Source organism: Serinus canaria, chromosome 5 (assembly GCF_022539315.1).
Source record: "Serinus canaria isolate serCan28SL12 chromosome 5, serCan2020, whole genome shotgun sequence".
NCBI classification, from domain to species: Eukaryota; Metazoa; Chordata; class Aves; order Passeriformes; family Fringillidae; genus Serinus; species Serinus canaria.
This window is the reverse complement of record NC_066319.1, coordinates 11,099,142-11,121,813: the sequence shown is the minus strand read 5'-3', so window position 1 is coordinate 11,121,813 and position 22,672 is coordinate 11,099,142. Positions and strand designations below refer to the sequence as shown.

At 46.0% G+C, this 22,672-nt stretch overlaps 1 protein-coding gene across 2 annotated transcripts in view; it reads right to left on the bottom strand.

Annotated features, from left to right (window-relative positions):
* Window positions 1-9,499: 9,499 nt before the first annotated feature.
* SCUBE2 (signal peptide, CUB domain and EGF like domain containing 2) overlaps window positions 9,500-22,672 on the bottom strand; it is a 35,921-nt gene continuing 22,748 nt past the window's right edge. For both annotated transcript variants that reach the window (XM_050975374.1, XM_050975373.1), the window contains 7 exons: window positions 22,304-22,507; window positions 14,777-14,944; window positions 13,473-13,634; window positions 12,567-12,764; window positions 11,825-11,977; window positions 10,489-10,568; window positions 9,500-9,844 (listed from right to left, as the gene is read on the bottom strand). In XM_050975374.1, the coding sequence (XP_050831331.1) occupies window positions 9,692-9,844; window positions 10,489-10,568; window positions 11,825-11,977; window positions 12,567-12,764; window positions 13,473-13,634; window positions 14,777-14,944; window positions 22,304-22,507 (1,118 nt within the window). In that variant the 3' untranslated portion in view covers window positions 9,500-9,691. The remainder of the gene's footprint in view (window positions 9,845-10,488; window positions 10,569-11,824; window positions 11,978-12,566; window positions 12,765-13,472; window positions 13,635-14,776; window positions 14,945-22,303; window positions 22,508-22,672) is intronic.

The following is a 22,672-nucleotide window of genomic DNA, read 5'->3' as shown; positions in this document are numbered from 1 at the left end:
GGAGAGGGAGGGGCAACTCCTCAAGCAAACTCTGTGGAATTTACCTCATGGAGAAGACAAATCTCAGAACATAATTTAAAACCTTGCAAAAATAAGATCACTCTGCCTCTGGAACAGGATGAATTCAGGTCAGCTCTGAAACAGAGCCATTTTTTGAAGGGTTCCTCTATGGCTTACCCAGTTTACCAGGTGATTGTGACAAAAATAACAAAGTCCAGTGATGCAGCAAGCGAGCTGAACAAAACTGGAATTTCCCAGCTCTTTTGCAAAAGCCCCAAGAACAGGTGCTTATTTAAACTCATGCCAATGTGGGATTCACCAAGGAACAACATTCTTACTATGCTCTTTAAAAGACTGACTGTGAACCTTTCCTGCCACTACCAGTTAAAGGAGTATTCATAGAAGGGTTTCATTTGACAAATATTTCCACCTTCTTATGGAGCTTGGATCTAGGACAGCTTTGCACCTTTTCTGCAGGGGAGAAGAGAAGGGGGTAGTTTGTTTTGTATATGGAGTCTAAAATTGATCTGGTTTCACAACAGACTAATATTCAATGAACTCAGGGTTTGAATGCTAGAAGTAAAAGATACATAAATTTTGGAATTTAAAACATTCTAATCCTAAGTTCATTGAAAGCATCGAAATCCCTTTATTTTGGCACTTTTAAGATCAATCCAAATCTGAACCCAAGATATTTACAGCACCCATTTAAGATAAAAATGTTATTTTCACCAGCATTAGAGGGAGGGTCACCACAGTGTTAGTCAAACACAGGATCTCTCACCACTGTGGAGCCCTTGTGTTTATTTTATGAAGTCAAGGCTCCAGGGCTCTCCAGTCCAAGTGAGCTCCCGTTGTACCCTCCTGCCACAGCCCATGCAGAGCTGCAGCAGCTCCTGCTGGCCAAGAGTCAGTCAGAAATGTTACTGGATACTCAGGGCTAATATTTGCTCACCTACAAAATCATCAACAGGGCTTCAATGTGGCTCTTATAACACAGAGGTTGTGTTTGCCATGTTGTGATTTGGTTAAATGCCTCCACCTTCCAGCCTGGGCAGCTGAGGAACACTGGAGCTCACACTGTGCCCCAAAGGGAAGGCAGCTGCCCCAGGGGAGCAGGAGCATGAGCACTGTGGGCAGGAAGAGGAGTCACACAGCACTTGGAGGTGTTTCTGCCCTGCCTTGGACATCATTTACTGCAGGATCATCCGTCCAACCACCGTCCAGGAGCCAAACTGTGATCAAGCTGAGCAGCCAAGCAATGGAGGAATCAGTAGCTGACTACTACACTCACAATTTCATTTGCAGAGACAAATGTTCAAAGTCCATTATTGACACCTGTAAGGACTGAGTCACCAGAGAGATGGGGCCAGGCAGAGTGCCAGAATCACTCACTGTTCTCAAAGCAAATAACAGCAACTGATGTTACACATCCATGGCCCATTTCCTCCAGCTTCCTTTGAGGTTTATTCTGCCTGGAAATCAACAGCTTCCAACCCACACATTTCCTCACCAGGAATTTGGAAGAGACAGGGGAGCAGCCTTTACCAATGGTCAGAACTCAGTTCAGGAGGTCTCCTCTCACCCCAGCCTGAAGTGGCAGCAATACCTGGCCCAGCAGCACCATAATTGCATTTTGTAATAACAGATTAACTCAAAATACAAGGTCATTTAAAAATCACTCCATCCCCTCCAAAACAACTGCTCTGAGGCAGCTATGGGGCCCCAGAGCTGCCGAGGTACCAAAGCCCCAGTTTCAGCCGACCCTCGGCTTTAGGGCTACTGCTGCAGAAACCCCCCAAACCCCTCCCCCGCTGTTTGCCAGCAGGGATTGCAGCAGGATCTGCCTTTGCTGGGGCCACAGGCTGCCCTGATGCTGCCCTCTCGTGGGAAGCCCTGCTCTGGTGCCCGGGCACAGCCCCGCTGCCAGGGCACAGCACCGCAGGGAGCTGCACAGGCAGCACAGCCTCCCTGCTCAGCTCCCCAAACCCCCAAACACCAGCACAGCCTCCCTGCTCAGCTCCCCAAACACCAGCACAGCCTCCCTGCTCAGCTCCCCAAACCCTCCAAACACCAGCACAGCCTCCCTGCTCAGCTCCCCCAACACCAGCACAGCCTCCCTGCTCAGCTCCTCAAACCCCCCAAAACATCCTAATCTGAGCCCCTTCCCGGTGTGACAGGCAAGAAGAGAGGTGTCTGAGGGAGGGATGAGCCTCCAGCATCTCACATGAAGTTATGCCAGAGCATGTGTCCAGAGCATTCCTAAGCCAGACTGTCTTCTTCATCGGCTTTGGTTTCTCCAGCCCAGCAGGAGGAATTATCCTGCTGGGGGAGATGGGGCTCTTTTATCCCCTCCAGGAGCAGATGGCCACGCTGGACTTGTGTCCTGCACAGGGCTGGGCCAGGCATTTGTGATGTGTTTATTGCAGCACTGCTGCATCCCTCTCACAGCACTGCAGGGCACTGCCTGCGGGGCTTTCTGCACAGCCCAGGGGAAGGCAGCAATGCCTGCAGTGTTGAGCACTCCGCTCCTAGAGCTAAGCTTCCTTCTCCCACTGAATGAAGTTGCTGTTCTCAGCGTGGATGAGCCTTTTCAGGGTTTTATTTTTGTAGGTTTGCTGAGAGAATTAGCACCTACAGGAGCCAGGGCACAATAGCCGTGCTATGTGAGCCAGACAGGCCCCTGAGCACTTTTCTGTCCTCCTGTTTTTAATAACTGGTCTCAGCTTTCCCACACAGCCCCTCACACCAGCACTGCACCAGGAACAGCAAACTGGGGCCACCCAAAATCTATGAGCAGTGCTGTGGCACACACAGGCTTGTGCACTGGACACAGAGATCCCGAACTCCCACTTTTCTGGAATGCTTCCTCGATTGCCACTTTAAACCTCTCAAAAATCACCATCCCCTCCCTTGCCCTAAGCTGCTTTCTGTGGCTGGGTTTTACTCTGGGCAGCACCTCCAGGAGCCAGGTGAGCTGGCATTTTGCCACAGGTGACAGCTGCCACTCCTGTATTTCACTGAGGCACAGAGGAGGAGGAGGCTTCCTGTTACTGATGTGTTTTATGAAAAATCCTTTCCTTAGGATTTTTTCCTCCTGAGAAGCTGAGAGGCCTCAGGAACAAAATGGAAACAATAATTATCTGCTGGTGTAGAATGCAACTAGTAGATCTGTGATTGGTCTCATCTAGTTGTTTCTAATTAATGGCCAGTCCCAGTCCAGCTGCCCAGACTGTCTCAGTCAGAGACAAACCTTTGTTATTCATTCCTTTTCTATTCTTAGAAGCCTTCTGATGAAATCCTTTCTTCTATTCTTTTAGTACAGTTTTAATATAATATATATCATAAAATAATAAACCAAACCTTCTGAACATGGAGTCAACTTTCTTGTCTCTTCCCTCATCCTGGGACCCCTGTGAACACTGTCACAGCTTCCTCCTGTCAGGCATCAACTTGTCCAGCACAGGAGAGTTTCAGGGCTCTTTGCAGTGTGCATAGCAGGCAACACCTGAACTAAGAACTACTCAGTAACAAATTGCACCTCAAGTGACTACTTTGGAATATTTCAGCTTCCAAAGTAACTTTTTCTCTCCTTAAAACTGTGATCCCTTGATTTCCTGATCCTCAGAATCATCACAAAACTGAGATTTCATGGCATATGATTTTAAGCCAACATTGCCTAAGGAATAAATTTCCCAATGGAAAAGAAAGGAGGGCTTGGACTGCATCAGATCAAGTTTAGTAGCTAGATAGCATGAGCGAGTTTCCTTTATGAATTATGTATTTATACACATCTCCAATAAGAAAGAAAGATTTCAAGGTCTTCTTTCCTGACCTTTTTTTTCCTCACTGTGTGCTAAACAGGCTTTGCTTCATGGAGTTCAAAAAACTTACTCTTCAAAATGTGCTTAATCAGAGATAAAGCTCTACTAACACACATATATTTTAACAGAGAAGGATACTTCTTTTTTTTTTTTTTTTAACACCTAAAGTGACTTAATAAGAGTAGCATAAGAATGTCACACGTGATTTGCTCTGACTTGGAGAAAAATGAGATAACTTATCTCCTAAGTGGAATGTGTCCCTTGAGCTCTGTGACTCCTGCTGTCCCCATTTGCACTGCTGCTCCTGGCTGTTCCCCAAACTCCCAGCAGCACATGTGCTGTTCAAAGCAGACTTCCACAAGGGAGAGTGAAAATCTGCCTGTGAGCAAAAGATTTGTGCAAAATCAATGGGCAGCAGCAAGAGGTGTTGTGGGATGGGTTGGCTCCAGGGATGGCCAGGAACAACCCCAAGTTTGGCTCAAGTTCCTTAAGAAGCACTTGTTTGTCTCCTCCAGCATGGTCTGGGTGCAGCAGCATCCACAGGAGGAGTGGAAGAGAGCTGACATTTTTATTGTGACAGGTTTTGCAGTCCACATCTACTGCATTTACCGGATGCCATCTATATGCATGAGTGGAAAAGCATCTGCATTTAAGCTTGTTTAATTCAGAAATACTTGTGGGCCACTATCCTTGCAGCATTCTGTTACAAAGGATTATCATAATGCTGTTCTTTCCTGCTCACCCACACCAGACCTCCTCTGGTTCCTTGGATTGAAATAAGCTTCAAACCCTGCTCTCCATATTTCCCTGTTAATTACTTCTGTTATGTGAACACCCAAAGGTCCCAGTCAGAATTTCATGAGTTCCCAGGATGGTTCATCCTGACATTCTCTGTCCCAGGGGGTATCTGAGCACTCGTGTCCATCACTGCAATGCAGCACTGGCAGCACTCACAGAACCAGGGAGAATACTTAAATAACAGAGTTTTCTGTGTGATCAGCCTGCAGCCACCACACTCCTCCAGGACCTCTGTACTCCTGTATGCCATTTACTCCTTGCCACATAAACCAGCATCACCTTTCCCCAGCAAACAGCTAATGACACAGTTGTGTCTTCAAAACCACACCAAATGAGCCTGGCTGGACATGTCCAGTGAAATACAAATCAGTTCTTGTCACTGTGATCAAAGGAAGCTAAGGGTCAAACAGGCACTTGAATAAATTCAGGAGAAGATATTGGGATTGCTTTTATAAAAGTTTGATAGACTGGCTAAACCTAAAAATCTCAACATAATATTAAAAAAAGAAAACAAACAGGAAAGCAGTTTTAGAATTATCATAGACTGACTTATTTTCAATTTCCTACAACCTAATTCTACTTTGCAATTCCAAGAAATTAAGCCAGTGAATTTCATGACACTGTGGTATCATCTTAAAGGCATCCTGGGAACTTGTGTCTTAACACAGGCTTTCACCTTGTTTTCCTTGGTTTGGGGGTTTCTTAAATTATTTTTCATTTTAAGCCATGCAGTTTGGGGTTGGGTTTTTTTTTGTTTGTTTGTGTGGAGTTTTTTGGTTTTGTTTTTTAGAAGAAATAATCAGATGAATCTACAAAGTAATAAAACACTTTGGAGTTACTTTAAGTTGTTTATCTTGTCTTCATGCAGCTTGTTACAACAGACTAACTAACTCCAGCTCATCATATATGAGACATTTTTAGAATAATTTTTAGAATTAATATCAGGATAACTCTGGTATTTTACTTGCCAGAATTATGGGCACCATTAAATATGTGAAGAACTGTATCTTTATGTGTATAGATGCAGGCTAATAATGTATTGCATGAAACAGAATGCTGTGGTAAGCAGATGTTCCCAGGATAAAGTGTATCTGATGTGCAATAACTTGTTAAACAACCATTAAATTTGTCAAAACGATTATTTAGCACAGAAAGATAACTAAAAATATTACCCAAGAATTTAATGCAGCTAAAAGTTCACTGGTTTATTTCTCTTATCAAGAGTAACAGTCTGAAACATTTTACATTAATTTACAACCATCAAAAAGATCCTTGTGTTTATCTCACATAGGTGATGTTGGGTCATCCAGTTAGCACTAATCATTATTCCAAAAATTCAATCTTGTTTATGAGGTTAAACATTTTTGAGTCACTTGTTGCCAAAACACATCATCAGTCTACAACCACACAGAAAGTAGAAATTGACATTTCTACAGAGCCACTACCATCACTATGAAGATACAATGCCAAGTGTTTACAACATTCTGCAAGCTACCACTCCTCCCAGCGTTCAAGGCAGCAAAAATTCCCTCTTCACTTGTTACTGCACACACAGGAAATGCAGTAAAAGGCGAAATTTTGATCCGTAATGTCAGATCAGGGGTAACAGAAGTGCTTCTGAGTCATTTGCTATTTACTAGGAAAGGAACAGGGCTGTGGAACAATGAGGGTTCTTCTCTGAGAAAGGGCAGGAGACTGGGCACACTCCTCTCCTGGCAGCAGTGGCAGCGGCCTGTGCTCGTGGGGCAGGAGAAGCAAAGCTGAGATCCCTGAGGGTCCCAGGCAGCCGTGCAGGGCCGGGCCGGGCACAGCAGTGCAGAGCAGTGCAGGGCTGTGCTGGGCCATGCAGAGTTGTGCAGGCTGTGCAGAGCTGTGCAGGGCCGTGCAGATCTGTGCAGAGCTGTGCAGGGCTGTGCAGGGCCGTGCAGATCTGTGCAGAGCTGTGCAGAGCTGTGCAGGGCCGTGCAGATCTGTGCAGAGCTGTGCAGGGCTGTGCAGGGCCGTGCAGATCTGTGCAGAGCTGTGCAGGGCTGTGCAGGGCCGTGCAGATCTGTGCAGAGCTGTGCAGGGCCATGCAGATCTGTGCAGAGCAGTGCAGGGCCATGCTGGGCCGTGCAGAGCAGTGCAGGGCCATGCAGAGCTGTGCAGGCCGGGCTGGGCCATGCTGGGCCGTGCAGATCTGTGCAGGGCCATGCTGCGCCGTGCAGAGCTGCACAGGGCCGTGCAGAGTTGTGCAGAGCCATGCAGGGCCGTGCAGATCTGTGCAGGGCCGAGCAGAGTTGTGCAGGGCCGTGCTGGGCCGTGCAGAGCTGCACAGGGCCGTGCAGAGTTGTGCAGAGCCATGCAGGGCCGTGCAGATCTGTGCAGGGCCGAGCAGAGCTGTGCAGGGCCGTGCTGGGCCGTGCAGAGCTGCACAGGGTCGTGCAGGGCTGTGCAGGGCCGGCACAGCAGGACAAGAAGAAGAGTGTGATAAACCCAGAGCACGGATCAGTAACTCCTGCCCAGAGCAGCACAGCCCAACCTCACCCATTAGAAACTCTGGGTTGTTTCACAACTTTGGCTTCATCAAGCCCTGGTTGAAACCCCTCACTGATGTGAGTCAGCCCCCCAGAGCCGAGCTGTGCAGACCTGCAGCCTCCCTGGCAGGGAGCACTCCAGAACCGCCCTGTTTCCCCCTGGCACCCGCATGCAGCCCTCAGCAAAGCCCCTCTGCTGGGCTTGGCCAGAAGCTGGCACCCCATGGGTTCTGCCCACAGTGCCAGCACAGGACAGGACTGCAGCACCTCGGCCACTCCAGAGAGCTCCACTGCCCCACAGGGGGGCTGGTGGCTCCCTGGGGCTCCCTGGCACTCTGCTTCTGGCATGGGAAGCCTCCAACAGCGTGGGCTGGGGGCTGTGCAGCCAAAAGGAAACCATCTGGAAATGCCTTCCGGGGCTCTCTGCACAGCAGCACACTCCAGCAGGACACAGCAAAGCCTCTCACCACCCCTCCTCCTGTTCTGGCATTCCTCAGCCATTCCCCTCCCCAGGCACACTGCTTTGTGCCCTCTGCCAGGTGTTCCTGTCCCCTCTCTCCCACAGAGGCAGCAGCAGGGACCCTGTTTGGGATGAAGCACAGCTGCCAGGAGCACACAGGAGCTGTGTTCCCTGCCCTCTGCTCTGCCAACTCTCCCTGTGGCTCCTGCAGCAGCCCTGTTCCTGGGCTGGGCTCCCACTGCCCTGCCACAGCCATCCCCAGGGCAGCAGGGAGACACAGCTCTCTCCTGGCAGCAGCACAAACCATTGCCCACCTCTGGCCAGGCTGAGCCAACTCCTCCCTGGCAGCAGGAGGGGCACAGCACCCCACAGCCCCACCCCGAGGGGCTCTGCTCCCCAGCTGTGGCCAAAGCCATTGTCCCTGCCTGTCACACCATGGCCAAGGTGTGTCCTTGCCCCACAGGCAGCAAGGTTGAAGCAGGAGCTTCCATTTCAGATTCAGAGATTCAGAGCCCAGCTCCTGGTGAGGGATCCTGCTGTCACACTGTGGATGTGGCATTATTCACACACAGCAGTTCAATACCAGGTGGCAATGCAGTGAAACCCAGCAGGTCTGACCCCACACCCTGGCAAAGGGAGCACTGGCCCTGGCTACCCTGGGAAATGTAAGTGCTGCTCCTAAGATGGCACAGAGAGGGATTTGGGGCCCACTGCACCCCTTGGCATGGCCAGTGGCCAAAGGACAGGAGTCCCAAGTCCAATTCCAAATGGATGGGACTGTGGCTGTCTCCCTTCAAGGCAGAAGGTCCTCAAGGTACATTACTGTGAGAGAATGGATTGTATGGCCAGAGGAGATGTAGGTGTGGGCAGGATAGCACTGAGACAACATTTTGATCAGCACAGATTTCTCTACAGGCCCTCTCAGAATAGCTTTGTCTCCAATGGGAAACACAGCCTGAGGAGAAGGACACAGAACCTGGGAATCCTGAGGAACAATTTGCCATACAATTTTTGTGGCCAATTTTTGTGGCTGAATCATTGTCCCTCTCCTTCTCTCCAGCCAGGCAGGGAAAGCAGCTCTTCTCTGCTCCACAAGGCCATTGCAAGGTGCTCAGAAAAAGTAGAGAATATGACAACTGAGGCTCACACAAGAGCCTTATTCAGCTTTAAATAGTGTTGTACTGAGAGCATTATCTACGCAAAGCCTGCATTTAAAATGGGGCTTCTGTGTTCACCTGCAGGTGCCCAGGGAGCAGAATTTTACACAACTTGTAAAATGCCTGTTGCTGTCCCAGGCCTATGCATGGGGACAACACTGGGATTTAGGAAAGAATCTGATCTGTTCTAACAGCTGCAGACAGCCCAAAATGGAAATGTCCAGTGGGTCAGGGCCTGTTTTCCGCTGCTGTGGTGCCCACAGTTTATTCTGGTATCACTCCACGTAAGCCAATAGGTCACTGTGTGAGCCAGACCCTGAACATTCAAGCTGATATTCAACCCTTTGCTTCATGCCACATGTAGTTCAGCGAAAAACTGCACCTTGTGCAGTTCTCGGCCTCACTGGTTTAAATTTAAACTGTGTCAACCTTAGCTCTGAATTTCCTGCGTGGCAAATGTTAAGAGAGTCATCAATCCTGTTCTCACTCTCAGCGAGACCGAGCACGAACCCAGCTTTGTCAAGGTAACAGGCATTGATGGCAGCCCAGGGCTCATCCCAGGCCACACTGCTTAGCCTGTCTGTCCTCATTAGCTTTTAGAGGTGCTGATGAAGCAATGGGGCAGAGCTCTACAAACTTCTGCTTGGCGCCCTTCAGTTACAGAAATCATGGGCGGTCTCCAATTCAGGGACCCGTGAGGTGTCCTCTGGTACCCAAAAGGTATTATCTGGAAAGGAATCAAAATTCTGTTCACCAAAATATTTATATAAGCTGAGAAAGCCAAACTCTGCCAAGAACGGAGCTGGCTAGCTTCCCTGGAGTGTCTCTGCCAGTGTGTAAAACACAGAGAGCAGCCCCACCTACCACAGCCCCTCTGTGCATGCCCAGGGCTGGTTCAGCTTTTAAGTTCAGTGATATTGTATGTTCTGAGGCCAACTATTTGTAAGGCCTCAGAAATCTGGAAACTTTGGAGCGCAGCAGACGAATGAAGGATCTTGGGAACATCTCTCTGGACTCCTGGGCTGTGTACTTGAAGTAGTTCTGCGGGTGTGCCAACACATCAAACAGTGCTTTTATCAGCTTCTTGTCCTGGGAAAAGGGAAGCAGATGTTATAGTAGCTCCACAGAGGAGTTATGCTCAGTATTACCAAAGTTTAATGCCTCTCTAACTCTAGAAAGATTATGGGGGATTTTACTTTTCAAGTGTTTCAAGGGTTGGAAGGGTAGCAGAGCAAGGCTGACTTTCAGGCTCCTGGAAAGTCACTGATGTTCCACATTAGCAACTCCAGAATTTCTTCTCTCCTCATCCATCCAAGAAGAGTAAACAAACCACAAAATGAACACACACTTAACTGATATCCAGCAAAACAAAGGCATGCACTCAACTTTCCTATGGAAGTCCCCTAACCGAGGTCAGAGAAATCCACAAAGAGGTTTCTTTTGCCCAGGGAGGAAAAGCCTTTGCTAATCTACAGGCTACAAGGAGCAGCACCCAGTGCTTTCCCAATAAATCAGTTTCCCTGGTAGCTCTGATCCACCTTCAGTCCCCCGAGCAAAGGGTCCCCTATCCCTGCCCTGCACAACCAGGATCTGCTGATTCACCCCATTTCCCTGGAGCAGCTCATGCCTGGTGCACCAAGGAACAGACCTGATGCAGAGCAGGAAGCAAACTCACTTGCACCAAATAATTTGATTTCAAATCAAAACCAACATGTTCAGTGGAAGGAACGTACCTTAAGTATTTCTTGATGGTTTTCAGATGCGTAAAGTCTGCCATCCCGAACAATGTCCTCTATTAGCTCTTGGTAATCCTCTGGGGGGAATGCACAAAGAGTAATTTGCAGCTTCACTTACTCAATCCCTCCCGTGGTTACACATGGAAGCTCTGCCTCAGAAGAGCCAGTAGTACTTGGCTCTCATATCAGCAGTAAGAAAATATTCTTAACACTTTTTATTATGAGAACAGTGTACTCTGCTGAGCTGCTCAGCATCAATCTGTCAAAAGCAAAGGAAATCATAAAGCACCCAAGATTAGAGTGCGTGTGGTAACCAAGTAACCTGCTTCAAACCACTGGAACTGCAGGGACCCATCTGTACACACCCACAACCTGTTATTGACTTCTTTCTACAGGAAGAAGGAATAAAAAGATTGTGGAAGAGGATGCTTCCTTAAAAGTAACCCCCCTGGTCAATCATAACCTGAAATTCTTCTAAAGGAGAGGTCTGCCCTGAAAAATTTTCCACCACTCGTGAAGCTCTGCAGACCACAGCAGGGATGACTCCCTCACAATTAATCCAGTGTGAGCAGAACATACAATGTCACTTCACTTATGCTGAAGTGCAAATCCTCAGCTCCAGTTTCACACCTCGTGATTCTGCCAAGGGTGAGGTGAAAATCTTTCCCCTCAAGCTTCTTTTCAATATAGATATTTTTCTGTCTGATTCTAGGCCACAAATGGTAGCAGGAACTCCATAAAACACAGGTACTTGAGCTCTACCTAATTCCTAACTGGGGCCACCCAAAGATGGAAAGGCACATGTCACCGACATGTTTTATGAAAAATCCTTTCCTTAGGATTTTTCCTCCTGAGAAGCTGAGAGGCCTCAAGAACAAACTGTAAACAATAATTATCTGCTGGTGTAGAATGCAACTAGTAGATCTGTGATTGGTCTCATCTGGTTGTTTCTAATTAATGGCCAGTCCCAGTCCAGCTGCCCAGACTGTCTCAGTCAGAGACAAACCTTTGTTATTCATTCCTTTTCTATTGTTAGCAAGCATTCTGATGAAATCCTTTCTTCTATTCTTTTAGTACAGTTTTAATATAATATATATCATGAAATGATAAATCAAGCCTTCTAAACATAGAGCCAGCTTTTTGTTTGGAAAACATGGTGGCACTTAGAAGTCTGCAGTGCATGGCAGAATTCCTTAGATTAGGTTTAAATGGAACAGCTCCTGGCAGCAGCTCCTCATGACACTGCTGGGCTGCCCTGCTGCTCAGGGAGGGGAGCTCTGCACTGCTGCAGCTGCACCAGCCCACATCAGCCCAGCTGCTCACTCCCACTTACCATCATAGGTTACATAAGGGACTTGGAATCCTTTGGCACTGTTCCCTTCATTGGACTTGAACTGGATCCACAGTTTCTTGGACCTGGAGGTGAAAGCTATGGGCCGCTCGTAGGTCTGGCAGGTCTCGTATGTGGTCACCGAGTTGGAAGAAGCTTTCAAAGCAAAAGCACAACAGGCAGTGGTGGGACAATGCTTCCTACTAAAGAGCTGTTGGAGCTGTTTTCTCTGTTACCACCAGAAAATGCTTGCTTGTGTTAGGAAAACCCCTCAAAATGTGGCAGGCCATCAGTGGATGGCAGGCCATCAATGAGAGACTTCTTGGTGAGGGAATATTTTCATTTTTCCTAAAATAACAGTCTAGTTTGAAGGACGTGCCTACACTAGAAACTGAGGTTGTTTATCCACACATCAGGCACCTGTAAGGATTAGCAAGCATTTCCTCTTTCCTAACCCAGGCTAGAACTGCTTAGCATAATGCATGACTGGTTAGCTTGAACCATCTACCCTGCTTAACAATATTTCTCTCAGTTCACTGACACATCATGGCCTCGTACCCTCTGAACTTCACTGAAAACTATGGGGCAGCATTGCCAAATAGGACTTCTTCATTTGCCATTTAAAGACATTTCAGCTCTTAAATAGATGCCAGACGGGCTACATTCAGTTTCTGCAAACAGCAATGCCTGTGTTTCACCCTGTGTTTCCCCCTGAGCTGTGCCCCAGAGGGTGTTCCAGACTCACAGCTCTTTCTCATCACCAGGTAGTCTCCACACTCGTCTTCGATGGGCAGGAATATTTCTGGGACCACGATCAGGATGCGGCGCTTGGGCGGCGGGTTGATGTTCCAAGTGCACTCGGTGTTTGCAGGGTAGTCCCCAGGATAGTTGGGTGATTCAATATATCCAGTGTAATCTCCCAGCTCCCCTCCACACTGCCTGTCTGGAAAAGGAGCATGCTATGCAGGACAAGGCGAAGAGGGGTCACCCTGCAGCCCTCCTGCAGTCACGTAGTTGCACGGGTGGCAGACACACATTTCCCTCTTTGCATCTGCTGCAGGTACAGCTCTCCTTGCCAGCTCTCACATTCCTCTGTGGGTGTGTTTGCATGTGCCTGTGTGTGTGTAGGCACTCCAGAGGTGGTTCTGAGCAGCCACCTCTCTGCCCTCCATTCTCCCTCTTTAAATTTACCCTCAGCTACCATAAATCCAGAACAGTGGCTCCCTTTGTAATGGACTCTTTCCAAGGTTGTTATTAACAAGAAATGGTTACTAGAGCTATTAAGTTTTGTGAGCCAGCTTCCATTCCTCTTAATAGGAGGGAACAAATCAGGGTGGCTGAGGACACAAACTCTGCTCTATCAAGAGAGAAAAGATTTAATAGCAGAACCCTGAGCAACCCAGCACCAACTGGCAAAACACAGTGATCCCTGACCTTGACAAGGCTGATGGAACCAGTCTGCAGAAATGGTCTCTCACAGACCTCAGTGAGCCATGTGGGGTGAGATGCAGGCAGCAGAAGAGGAGCAAGCTCGGCCTTCTCTACAGCTCCCTGGAGCAAAGCTGAGTTTTGCCCTTAGGCCCACTCTGAACATTAATGGCCCCGTCTTTTTATTTGTAAGAGAGCATCCAAACCATCTTGCTGTACTTACTTTTGCACTGTGTTATGTTTGTTGACCCATCAAAATCAGTAGTGGTGTTTCCAGGGCAGGAAATGCAGTAGTTTTGTCCAAACTCAGGCTGGTATGTCCCAATTGCACAGCGAATACATCGGTGAGTTGTGGTGTTGTAAAAATGGCCAGGAGAACACTGAACTGGACAGTAATTAAATAATCATGGTTTAAAAGTGGCAGCAGCATACTAGAACATGGTTTTATACATTTGTGTAAGACCTAGTGTCATCTCAGAAATTGAAATGCCAGTGAGTAAACTGTGGGAGGAACAAAAAAGAAGTTTTGTTGTTGCACACTCTACCACACTGTAGAGTGGTTCTGTGTGAAAGCAGCAATAAAACCACAGTAATAAACAATGAGGGAAACAAAACAATTGCAGTTTTTCAGGGTATTTTGTGCAAGTTGCAAAGATCTACTCTCAAATGTAGTTTTCTATGCTGCACAGTCCCTTTTTTTCCTATTAATTTTAAGCTCTGCTTACTCCCAAATAATTCTTGCTGAGTTTTGGAAGCTAGCTCAGCCAGGAGTCCTTCCCTACATGCTGTCCCAATCCAAGTGCTTCAGATAAGCTCCAAATAGTTCTTGCATCTGTGATTCCATGTCTCATGTGGCCTCTTCCACATGCAAATTCCTGAGCTCTTCATTCCAGTTAATAGAAAGAATTCCTTTAATCTCCACTCCAATTTGAAAACTGAACCTCATTTATAGACTTGTTTTTGTTTATGTTAAATAAAACTGAAATCAGCTCCTCTTATCTTGATCCAGAGTTTTAACATTTTTTAGTACTTCAATTTCACAAAATTAAGTATGAAAAAGCAATCTTTGTGGGTTCAATGATTCTACACTGAAGGAAACTATTAGATATCACACTACTACCAGTAATAATTATTCTTCAATGATACTGCTAAATTCTTACAATATGTTGTAATTCTCAATAAACATATCTTAACTGAAATGAGAGATCTCTTAATCCAAATCACTACCAAATGTTTGCATCAGGACCTTATTTCTACCCTGCAGAAGTAAATTTCCTGTTGAAGACTTTGTCCTCTAGTGGTTTATATAAGCAATTTTCTTTTACCCGTGCTTTTAGTACCCAGATTTAGAAAGAACTGAGGCTGTACTGAATTTCCTGGCAGCCAGGCCAGACCAACCTGCTGTGAGACTCCTGCAAGGACTGACCCTCAGAAGGAGAAAGAACCTGCTCTTAATGCCCCACCTGAGCAGCAGCATCTCCTTTGGCCTCAGATCAGTGCAGATCCCCAGACAAACCCTGGCCTCACCTTTGGTCTCACAGTCCTGGAACAGGGATGCCCCGCTGTGCCTGGTTGTTAGAGCTCCTCCACAGGGAAAGCAGGACACCCTGCCAGCCTCAGGCTGGTACGTTCCCAGGGGACACGGCAGACAGGGCTTGAAGCCATCAGGAGAATATTCACCAGGGGAGCACTGATCTAGGAGAAGGAGAGCACACAGAGAGATGGAGGAGTGTTAGTGAGCCTGCACAGGACCCACAGCCCCACAGGGAAACTGCTCTGCTGTTCTGGGGCAGCTGGAGCAGGGCTCCAGAAAGGAATGCTGGCAACAGCTGGAGCTCCACACCTCCAATGTGCACTGTGCAGCAGACACTGACAGCCTTCGGGGCCAGGGAGCTCTTCTGGGAGCTGGAATGGATCTCACACCTTGTTGCAAGGCCACACTGGACACTCAGCCTGTCCAGGGCTCTCTGCTCCTCTCTACAGTGCAATCATGTAGTGATTATCTCCTCATTCTAGCTAGAGAGCTCTTAAACTCCTTCCAAATGAAATAACTTAGTATTGAACCTAAGATGCCGAAAACATACTTCCAGATTTCTGTTCAATCTTATTATTGAACAGAACCAGAGATTCTGTTCAATAATAAGATATAATAATAGTAAGATTTCTGTTCAACCTTATTATTGAACATTCATATCTCATGACCGTTAGTATTACTCATTGTGTGAAAACCTCAAGTGTAACAAGTAATTGTGCAAATTCAGTAAACAAAACATCATGCTTCAAAGACTTTTAAAGCAGAAATACTTTTGCCATTCCTCTGATAATCTTGATTATCTTGATAATCTTGATAATCTTGATTATGTGTGCACTGGGCTGCTGTGCTCTGTATGGTGCACAGACAGCACTAATCCAATCTGACTGATTTTCCTTCATTACACACCTCAGTATTATCTAGCAAGCCCAGCAATATTCATGAGAACTTTGAGAAGTTCTGGTTTTCAAACTCTTCACAAAAGAACTGGCTTCAGTGCCAATATTTAATAATTACCCTGCTCTGGAAAGGCACAAAACACTGTTGCAGTTGTTCAGCTGTGCTGAAAAATTCTGTCCTTTTAAGACCTGTTACGATAATAAACTGTTAGTTTTAGTTTATAGCTCCAATAAATCACTCAGTGAATAGCTGTTTTGTTAGGAAGTTAAATTGGCCTTGGCTTCATTTCAGGATGTATGAGTAACAACAAGCAGGGCATTAACCACCGGTCATGATCAATGATGAAGAGTTTTGTTTGTGGCTGATACACCGGGAGGAATCGCCGAGTGCTCCTCCTTGGCTTAAAAATAAAATGCAGCAGGTTAAGCAATGCTCTGTGGCTTATCAATGAGAGCTTGTGAGGAAGTCTGAGCTCCTGGTTCTGACTTTTTCCACCACACATCACTTCTGCCCTCATAAGGACACACATTCATTTGCTCCTACACTTTTCAAGCCTTTCTCCATTTTATAAACATTCCTACAGAACACTCATCTCTGTACAATTTGTGCACTTCCACAAACATGAATGAATTCAGGCTTTCATTGCAGCACTCCTAATAAGGTAAGGAAAGAGCACTATTTACAATTCCACAACGAGGAAAGACAATTCAGGGTTAGGAAAGGTGATCCTGAGAAGTGCCTACTGACTTTCAGAAAACTAGAAGAAATGGAAAGACCTGAGCAAATCTCCTTCCCTCATACAGCTCCATGGCTCTATGAGTAATCAATGCTTTGAGTGGCCTGGCTAGAAAATATCTGCTCTCTCCCCTTAGCTTGTCTTTTTTCCATTTATTTTAATCACATGTCAAGTTTGGGGTGGTTTGGGGTTTTTTAGTTGGTTTTTTTTTTCATTTGGGAGAAGGGGTGTCTCTGTTCTGTGTTTTGAATAGAAACACTGACCCTACAAATTAAATCTGTACTTCAGGTTTCCTAAACTTGCTCAGAGTCCAGCAAAACAGTAGGACATCTATCAGAGCTCAAAGGAAACCTGCCCCAGGCAGGAATCAAACCCAAAACTTTTGTGCAAATGTTGCATTTGAGAACTTATCCCATCAGATCTCTCTTGACAACTTTGCCATCTGCATCTTACTTGTCTTGAAACCACATGTTGTGAAAATTGTGGAACTCCCTGTGGAATACAACTGAGTTAATCTAAATCTTCTTGGGTTATTTAACAAAGTGCCTAACTTTTGAAAATTTGCTTTGCGGAAGTAAGCTTAAAAAAACTTCCTCAGAGATCACTGAGATCCTCAATCTGGGCCAAAGGAGAACTTTTCCATCAAATCTGAACCATTTGAGCCAAGTATTTCCTTCTGATTTTCCTAAGAGGTGGCAACAACAGAAAGAAAAAAGGCTATCAAGCTGCTATCACTGCAGCAGGGTGTTCAAAGCCAGCTGAGAAAAGTTCTGACTTCTGAGACACACCAGATTGATCCTCTGTGCATTTGAGAAAAGAGGTCAGTACACCCACATACAGATTTTGCTATTTACAGTCTAACAAGTACTCAATATTCAATGCAATACTTGCTCGATCCATAAACATATTCCCTGCAAGCTGCTCCCAGTTCCTCCTCACCTTCCACCTAGAAATGTTTCCCTCATCCAGCCCCACTGCAGCACAGAGCTGGGGTACTGAGGAAAGCCTGTTTAGAAGCTCACAGCAGTCACAGGGGCCCAATTTAGCATAACAAATAAGACTCAGTGTTAGATTCAATTATAGTCACATTAATAATAATTGAAATAACCCAGAAATCATCCCATTGAACTCCATAGGACTATGCATGAAATTAGGATGAGCCTTCTCTTAAAAAGAAGCCCAACAAAATTAACAAAAAGCAAAAATCCACAAGAAACACCTCTACAGAATTAAACTTCTCCAGATATTTGCTTAAAGAAAACAAGTACAGAAGTTTGTGAGCTGCACTTCTCAAAATTAGAAATGCATGTTCCCACCTGCCATGTGGGAAATACCCAGTCAAAACCAGATCTGAAGATTTGCAAATAATGACATTAAATCACAATTCCACTGGCTGGCTTTGCTTTTTTTTTTTCAGAAACTGGATTGTTTTTTCCTCCAAATGAACAAAAGGACCAATTGCCTCTAGTAGACTTCATTTCTGCAGCCACTGTCTTTGTTTATCTTCAATGCCCATTAAAAACCTGGTCTTGAGTCCCATGCAGCTGTTTTAAAGGGGAAAAAAAAGTGAAAGCTTTTCTGATGCAAAAGCAAGAAGAAAAGGAGGGTTGGGGGGAAAGAGAGGGGCCCACAGGGAACCAGGATTAACAGTTACAAAGACATTTAAAGGCTCTTCCCCTCTTTTCAGCACATTAGCCTTTGAGCATTTGCTCCTATAGACAAACGCCGGAGTATCTCAGGGGCTGAGAAGGTGAACCTCATAAAGGAGGTCATGATCCACCAATTCACCATTTTCTTAGGAATGATGCCTTGACTTTATAAGGAAAATCACCAACAAGTGATGCAAATCGATTCTGAAGCGGCATCCTTTAAGTCATTGTGTTTGAGCAGGTCACACGTTTAGGTCACATGGGATGGCTTCGCATTCGAAGGATTTATGTCTTCAGTCTATGATTTTCAGGACAAGCAGGTTAGCAGGAAAAATAGCCCCATTTTCCCCCCATTTGATAAATTAATTTCTTGTTCTTGGATTTTCACAGAATTCTAAAAAAAACCCCAAAAATACAGCAGTTGTGCAACACAACTATTAATTATAATGACTGCAAAGGCAGGCAGCACTTTGCTTTTCCTTTTAGATGCCTCTCTCCTATTCTTATAATGCCAATATCATACCACTTACAAACCTTTGAAGTGTGGTTCATCATTTTGGATGAAATGCAATTATCTTATTTGCATCCTCTCAGCTGAGGGGACAAAACTGTTGAATGCTGAGCAAAGAAATGCACTGACACCTCCCACACAAGATGAAGCTGCTCATCATTTCCATCCTGAGCTGTTCTCTGAGGTGACAGCTCCTTGGGGAAACCCACTTGGAGCAAGGATATGCTGTCATATCCTTCTTTGCATCCATTTCAGGAAATGGTAATTCTCAGTGCCTCCTGTCACCTCTGAAAGTATTGGTGTGACCAACACAAAAAAAAAAAAAAAAAAAAAAAAAAAAGAGAGAGACACACCAAAAAAACCCAACCAAAAACATAAAAACAAAATATAGAACAGGCGGCAAGGTGTGCTTTTGACACCATGGGTTGTGATCAAAGTATGACAGAGTTTTAAGCAGTGGAAGAGCAGCCAAATTGTTTGTTGTTTGAACTTATTTTCTCTCAATACAGAGGTTTCTGTATTGAGTCAATCACTTTCTGAAAAAGAACAGGTAGTATTTAAGCAGTTGGTCTTTGGCTGTAAAATCTCTCTGAAGTCGAGCTCACACTGGAGAAGGAGCACTTGTAGCCAGGCTGGTGAGTGAGACTGCATTCTCCCATACAAATCTCCTCTCAAGGCAGCATGTAGCATTTCCAGCATGATCAGAGGGCTCACACACAGACTTGATGCACTGACATTCCAAAATGGATCTTTGTTACCCTTAAGATCTACTTCAAGGCAGAAAAATCATACTTCTGCTAGGAGACTCCAGTTCTCTGGGAAGGCTGATGAAAGTTCCACTTTGCTCTATGCATTCCATGGGATATCCATCGTTATGGGCCTATCACTGTCTGCTCCTTGGAAGCCACACTCAGGACTTCATGGGATTAACCAACATGAGCCAGTGCTGAATGGGCTCATCATAGATACAGAACTCACACAGAACAATGTAGAAAAATGCAACATTGGAGCCTCTAAAGCATCAGAAAATCCCAAACAGAACTGTACAATAAACAACAAAGTTGAAATGAACCATGCTATCCCTTGGAATCAGCAGTGAATTCCCTTTTACCACCAGTAGCTGTTTAAGCATCCAGCATATTGACAATGATCAAATACCCTGGAAACCACGTGCAATTTGTTCCTGGTGTCTTTCTAAAGCTTTTCTTCTGCACTGTGCCCCACTCAAGACTGTAGGAGTTAAGACAGGAAAATCAGGGATAGAGCTACCTCATCAGAGATGTGAAACCAAATGAAATTTATCTTGCTGCTGCAATTGCAGGCCAGCCACCCAGCACAAAAGTTGTCAGAGCAGGAGCTGGACTCTGAAACTGCTCAAGTATAAATAATGTTTCAGACAGTGCTGTGCCAGGGGAATTCCACAAGAGGATCAAAACTGTCTCTAACCTAGCCATACTCCAAGTATTTGAAAACAATGAACCTAAACCTGCATTTTACTCAGTAACTGCATCAAAGAAGACTTGTAAGTCCCTCTGACTTGCTTTGTTCCCTCACTGCTTCCTACTCCTCTGGCCAGACTGAGCAAAATCCCTTTGCCAAAGTCCTTGGCTGTCCAGAGGCCACATCCACCACCTGCCCTGAATTCATCTTCTGACCAGCATCTCCTGCTGTGGAGCCACTTTCTCCCCAGAACCACCAGCATGGCTAGGTAAGCAGACACCCAATCCCATCCAGAAGCAGCTCTGCAAAACAACCAGATCAAAACAAAGGAACAAAAACCAAAAGTCCCTCTCCCACACAGATCCCTGACCTAGCTTCTTGCCTTTCTTCACACTATTCCCACTCTATTCTCCTCTTCCCAGCCCTTTCCTTAACTCCTTCTGCCTGGCAGCCCCCCCCAGTCCCACCTTAGCCATTCACCCTGGGACAATCAGCTTTTTCCAGGGAAATGAGGCGTTGGTAACAACTTTGTACTTTTATGTCCTCTCAGCAACTGGGAGCTGGCTGCCCAGCTCCCAGCAGCCTGACAAGTGCTGCAGGAAGGTGTCAAAGACGCTAATTTTCTGTACATTTAATGAAAATAAGCAGGGGAACCAGTGCAAGGAGAGAGCCCTTAACATTGGTGTAAGGCAAAGGCTGCAGTGGAAGCTTCACCTCCTGTTTGATCCCAGGGCATCTCCACAAGGATTTGGGCTGAGTAACTCACCTGAAGAAAGGAAGGTTCATTGAGTCATTGCACCTTGTTAGGCACAGGCAAACCTTAAGGCATGAGACACACAGGGTCATTCCAGTGCTGTTAGGGTGTCCAGAACAGACTGTGGCACCAATTCAGCAACAGAAGAGGCCTGACTTCTACAAATTGCTCTTCAAACCTTTTGTTTTCATATGCTCAGTGGCTCTGTTTTAACCAAGGGCAGGCTGTTTGTGCTCACCCCACCAAAGAGCTTTCTGGACAGGCATTGCCCAAAATTCCCTTTTCTCTCTGAACTAGCACAGAAATGCCACGTATGCTTCTCGTTTGTGCTGTGACATTAAACTGATTCTGCAACTATCTAAAAAAAATTGGGGTTTTGTTTGTTCAATTTCTAATTGTAATTCACATTGCTTTCTCCACCTGCAACATTTTTAGCTTACTCATCTCTGTTTTTTCCAGATGAAATCACAAATATCTTCAGAGTTATACTGTGCTCTGAGCATTTGGAATGACAGATTTTTTTCAAAGCCTTCTTCTAGCATCCAACAAAATAGCTTGAAAATATCTTTGTAAATTCATCTTGGTGAACTTTCCAAAATTTTTCAGATTTATTGCAACATTCCAAGAAAAAAAAAAGAAGAACTTTTAGAGCTTTTTCCGAGATTTCCTGAGTAATTCCCTGCTTGCTTGCACAGATGTTTTAAACAATTTGTCTGTTCTACGAACCCAAGTTTTTCTAGAGTTAGCAAAACTGGATTGGAAAATCTATTCTTAGGCCAAATGCTGCTGCTGGAAGACATACTAATTCACTGTGACAAGCATTTTAAAGGCTTGCTGATTCACAATCCACCTACACGCTGCCTGCCCTGTGCAGCGTGAATTGGCTGTCATGGTTGTTATGTCTCTGTTAAGAGGTAACATCTGACCCCTCTCCTTAACTTTTGTGCTTTGGGAGCACTTACTATGGGCTGCATTATGGTGGTGCCCTCCAGTGCCATGATAATTAAGACTTTTCTCAGTGATGGCCTGTAAAATCTCCATGAATTTATAACTCTGTCATGAAGATTCTCTGGGACTCTGAGCTTAATCAGCAAAGTGAGTGTGACTGTATCAAATTCTGAGCAGCCTTTTCCTTGGGACGAGGGAGAGGCGAGCTGTGCACAAGCTCAGGAGCACAGCATTACTAAATGATCACTAAATTACTAAAGAATAATAAATGTAGCCTTAAAAGTAACATTGGTGATGTCAAGGCCGTCGGTGCCTGATGTCATTCTCAGGATTTCTGCCTTTGAGCTTATTGCAGGCTGTGCTGTGCATCAGCTGCAGTGCAGCGCAGTGAGCCCTTGCTCTACTCTGTAACACTTCAGCTGCTAACAATAAATTCACAGGGAGAATTCCAGCAGCACTAACAGCACCCCCACTCCTGCACACCCAGCCCTGCTCTCTCCCAGGTGGGTGAACCTCCGAGCTCCAGAACCGAGCAAAGCAGCGGTACACTCGAGGTGCTCCGTCCCCAGCTCCCTCCTGACTCACCACATCTGAGCCCTGGGTGCACCTGTCCCACGGCACAGGACTGCTGTGGCTCAGAGGGCCTGGGAGCCTTCCTGGCCAGCTCGTGGTCAGTGCCTGAGAGGCGGATGCGGAACTGGTCCCTGCTGACCGTCTTGCGCAGGGTGCGGATGGTTTTCCGGAACCGCTTCTCCGTCTTCTTACGCGCACAGCGCACGTCGCACGTCTCTGAAATGCACCGGGGTGAAAGCTGCCCTGAGTGACAGTGCACAAACCCCACCAATCCCAATCACCAACCAACGCAAATCACTGAGAAAAACACTTCTGGGAACAAGGGTGAAATCCTCAAGGAAAAATACACTTGGCAGCTCTTTGATTTTGGAGCTATCCCCA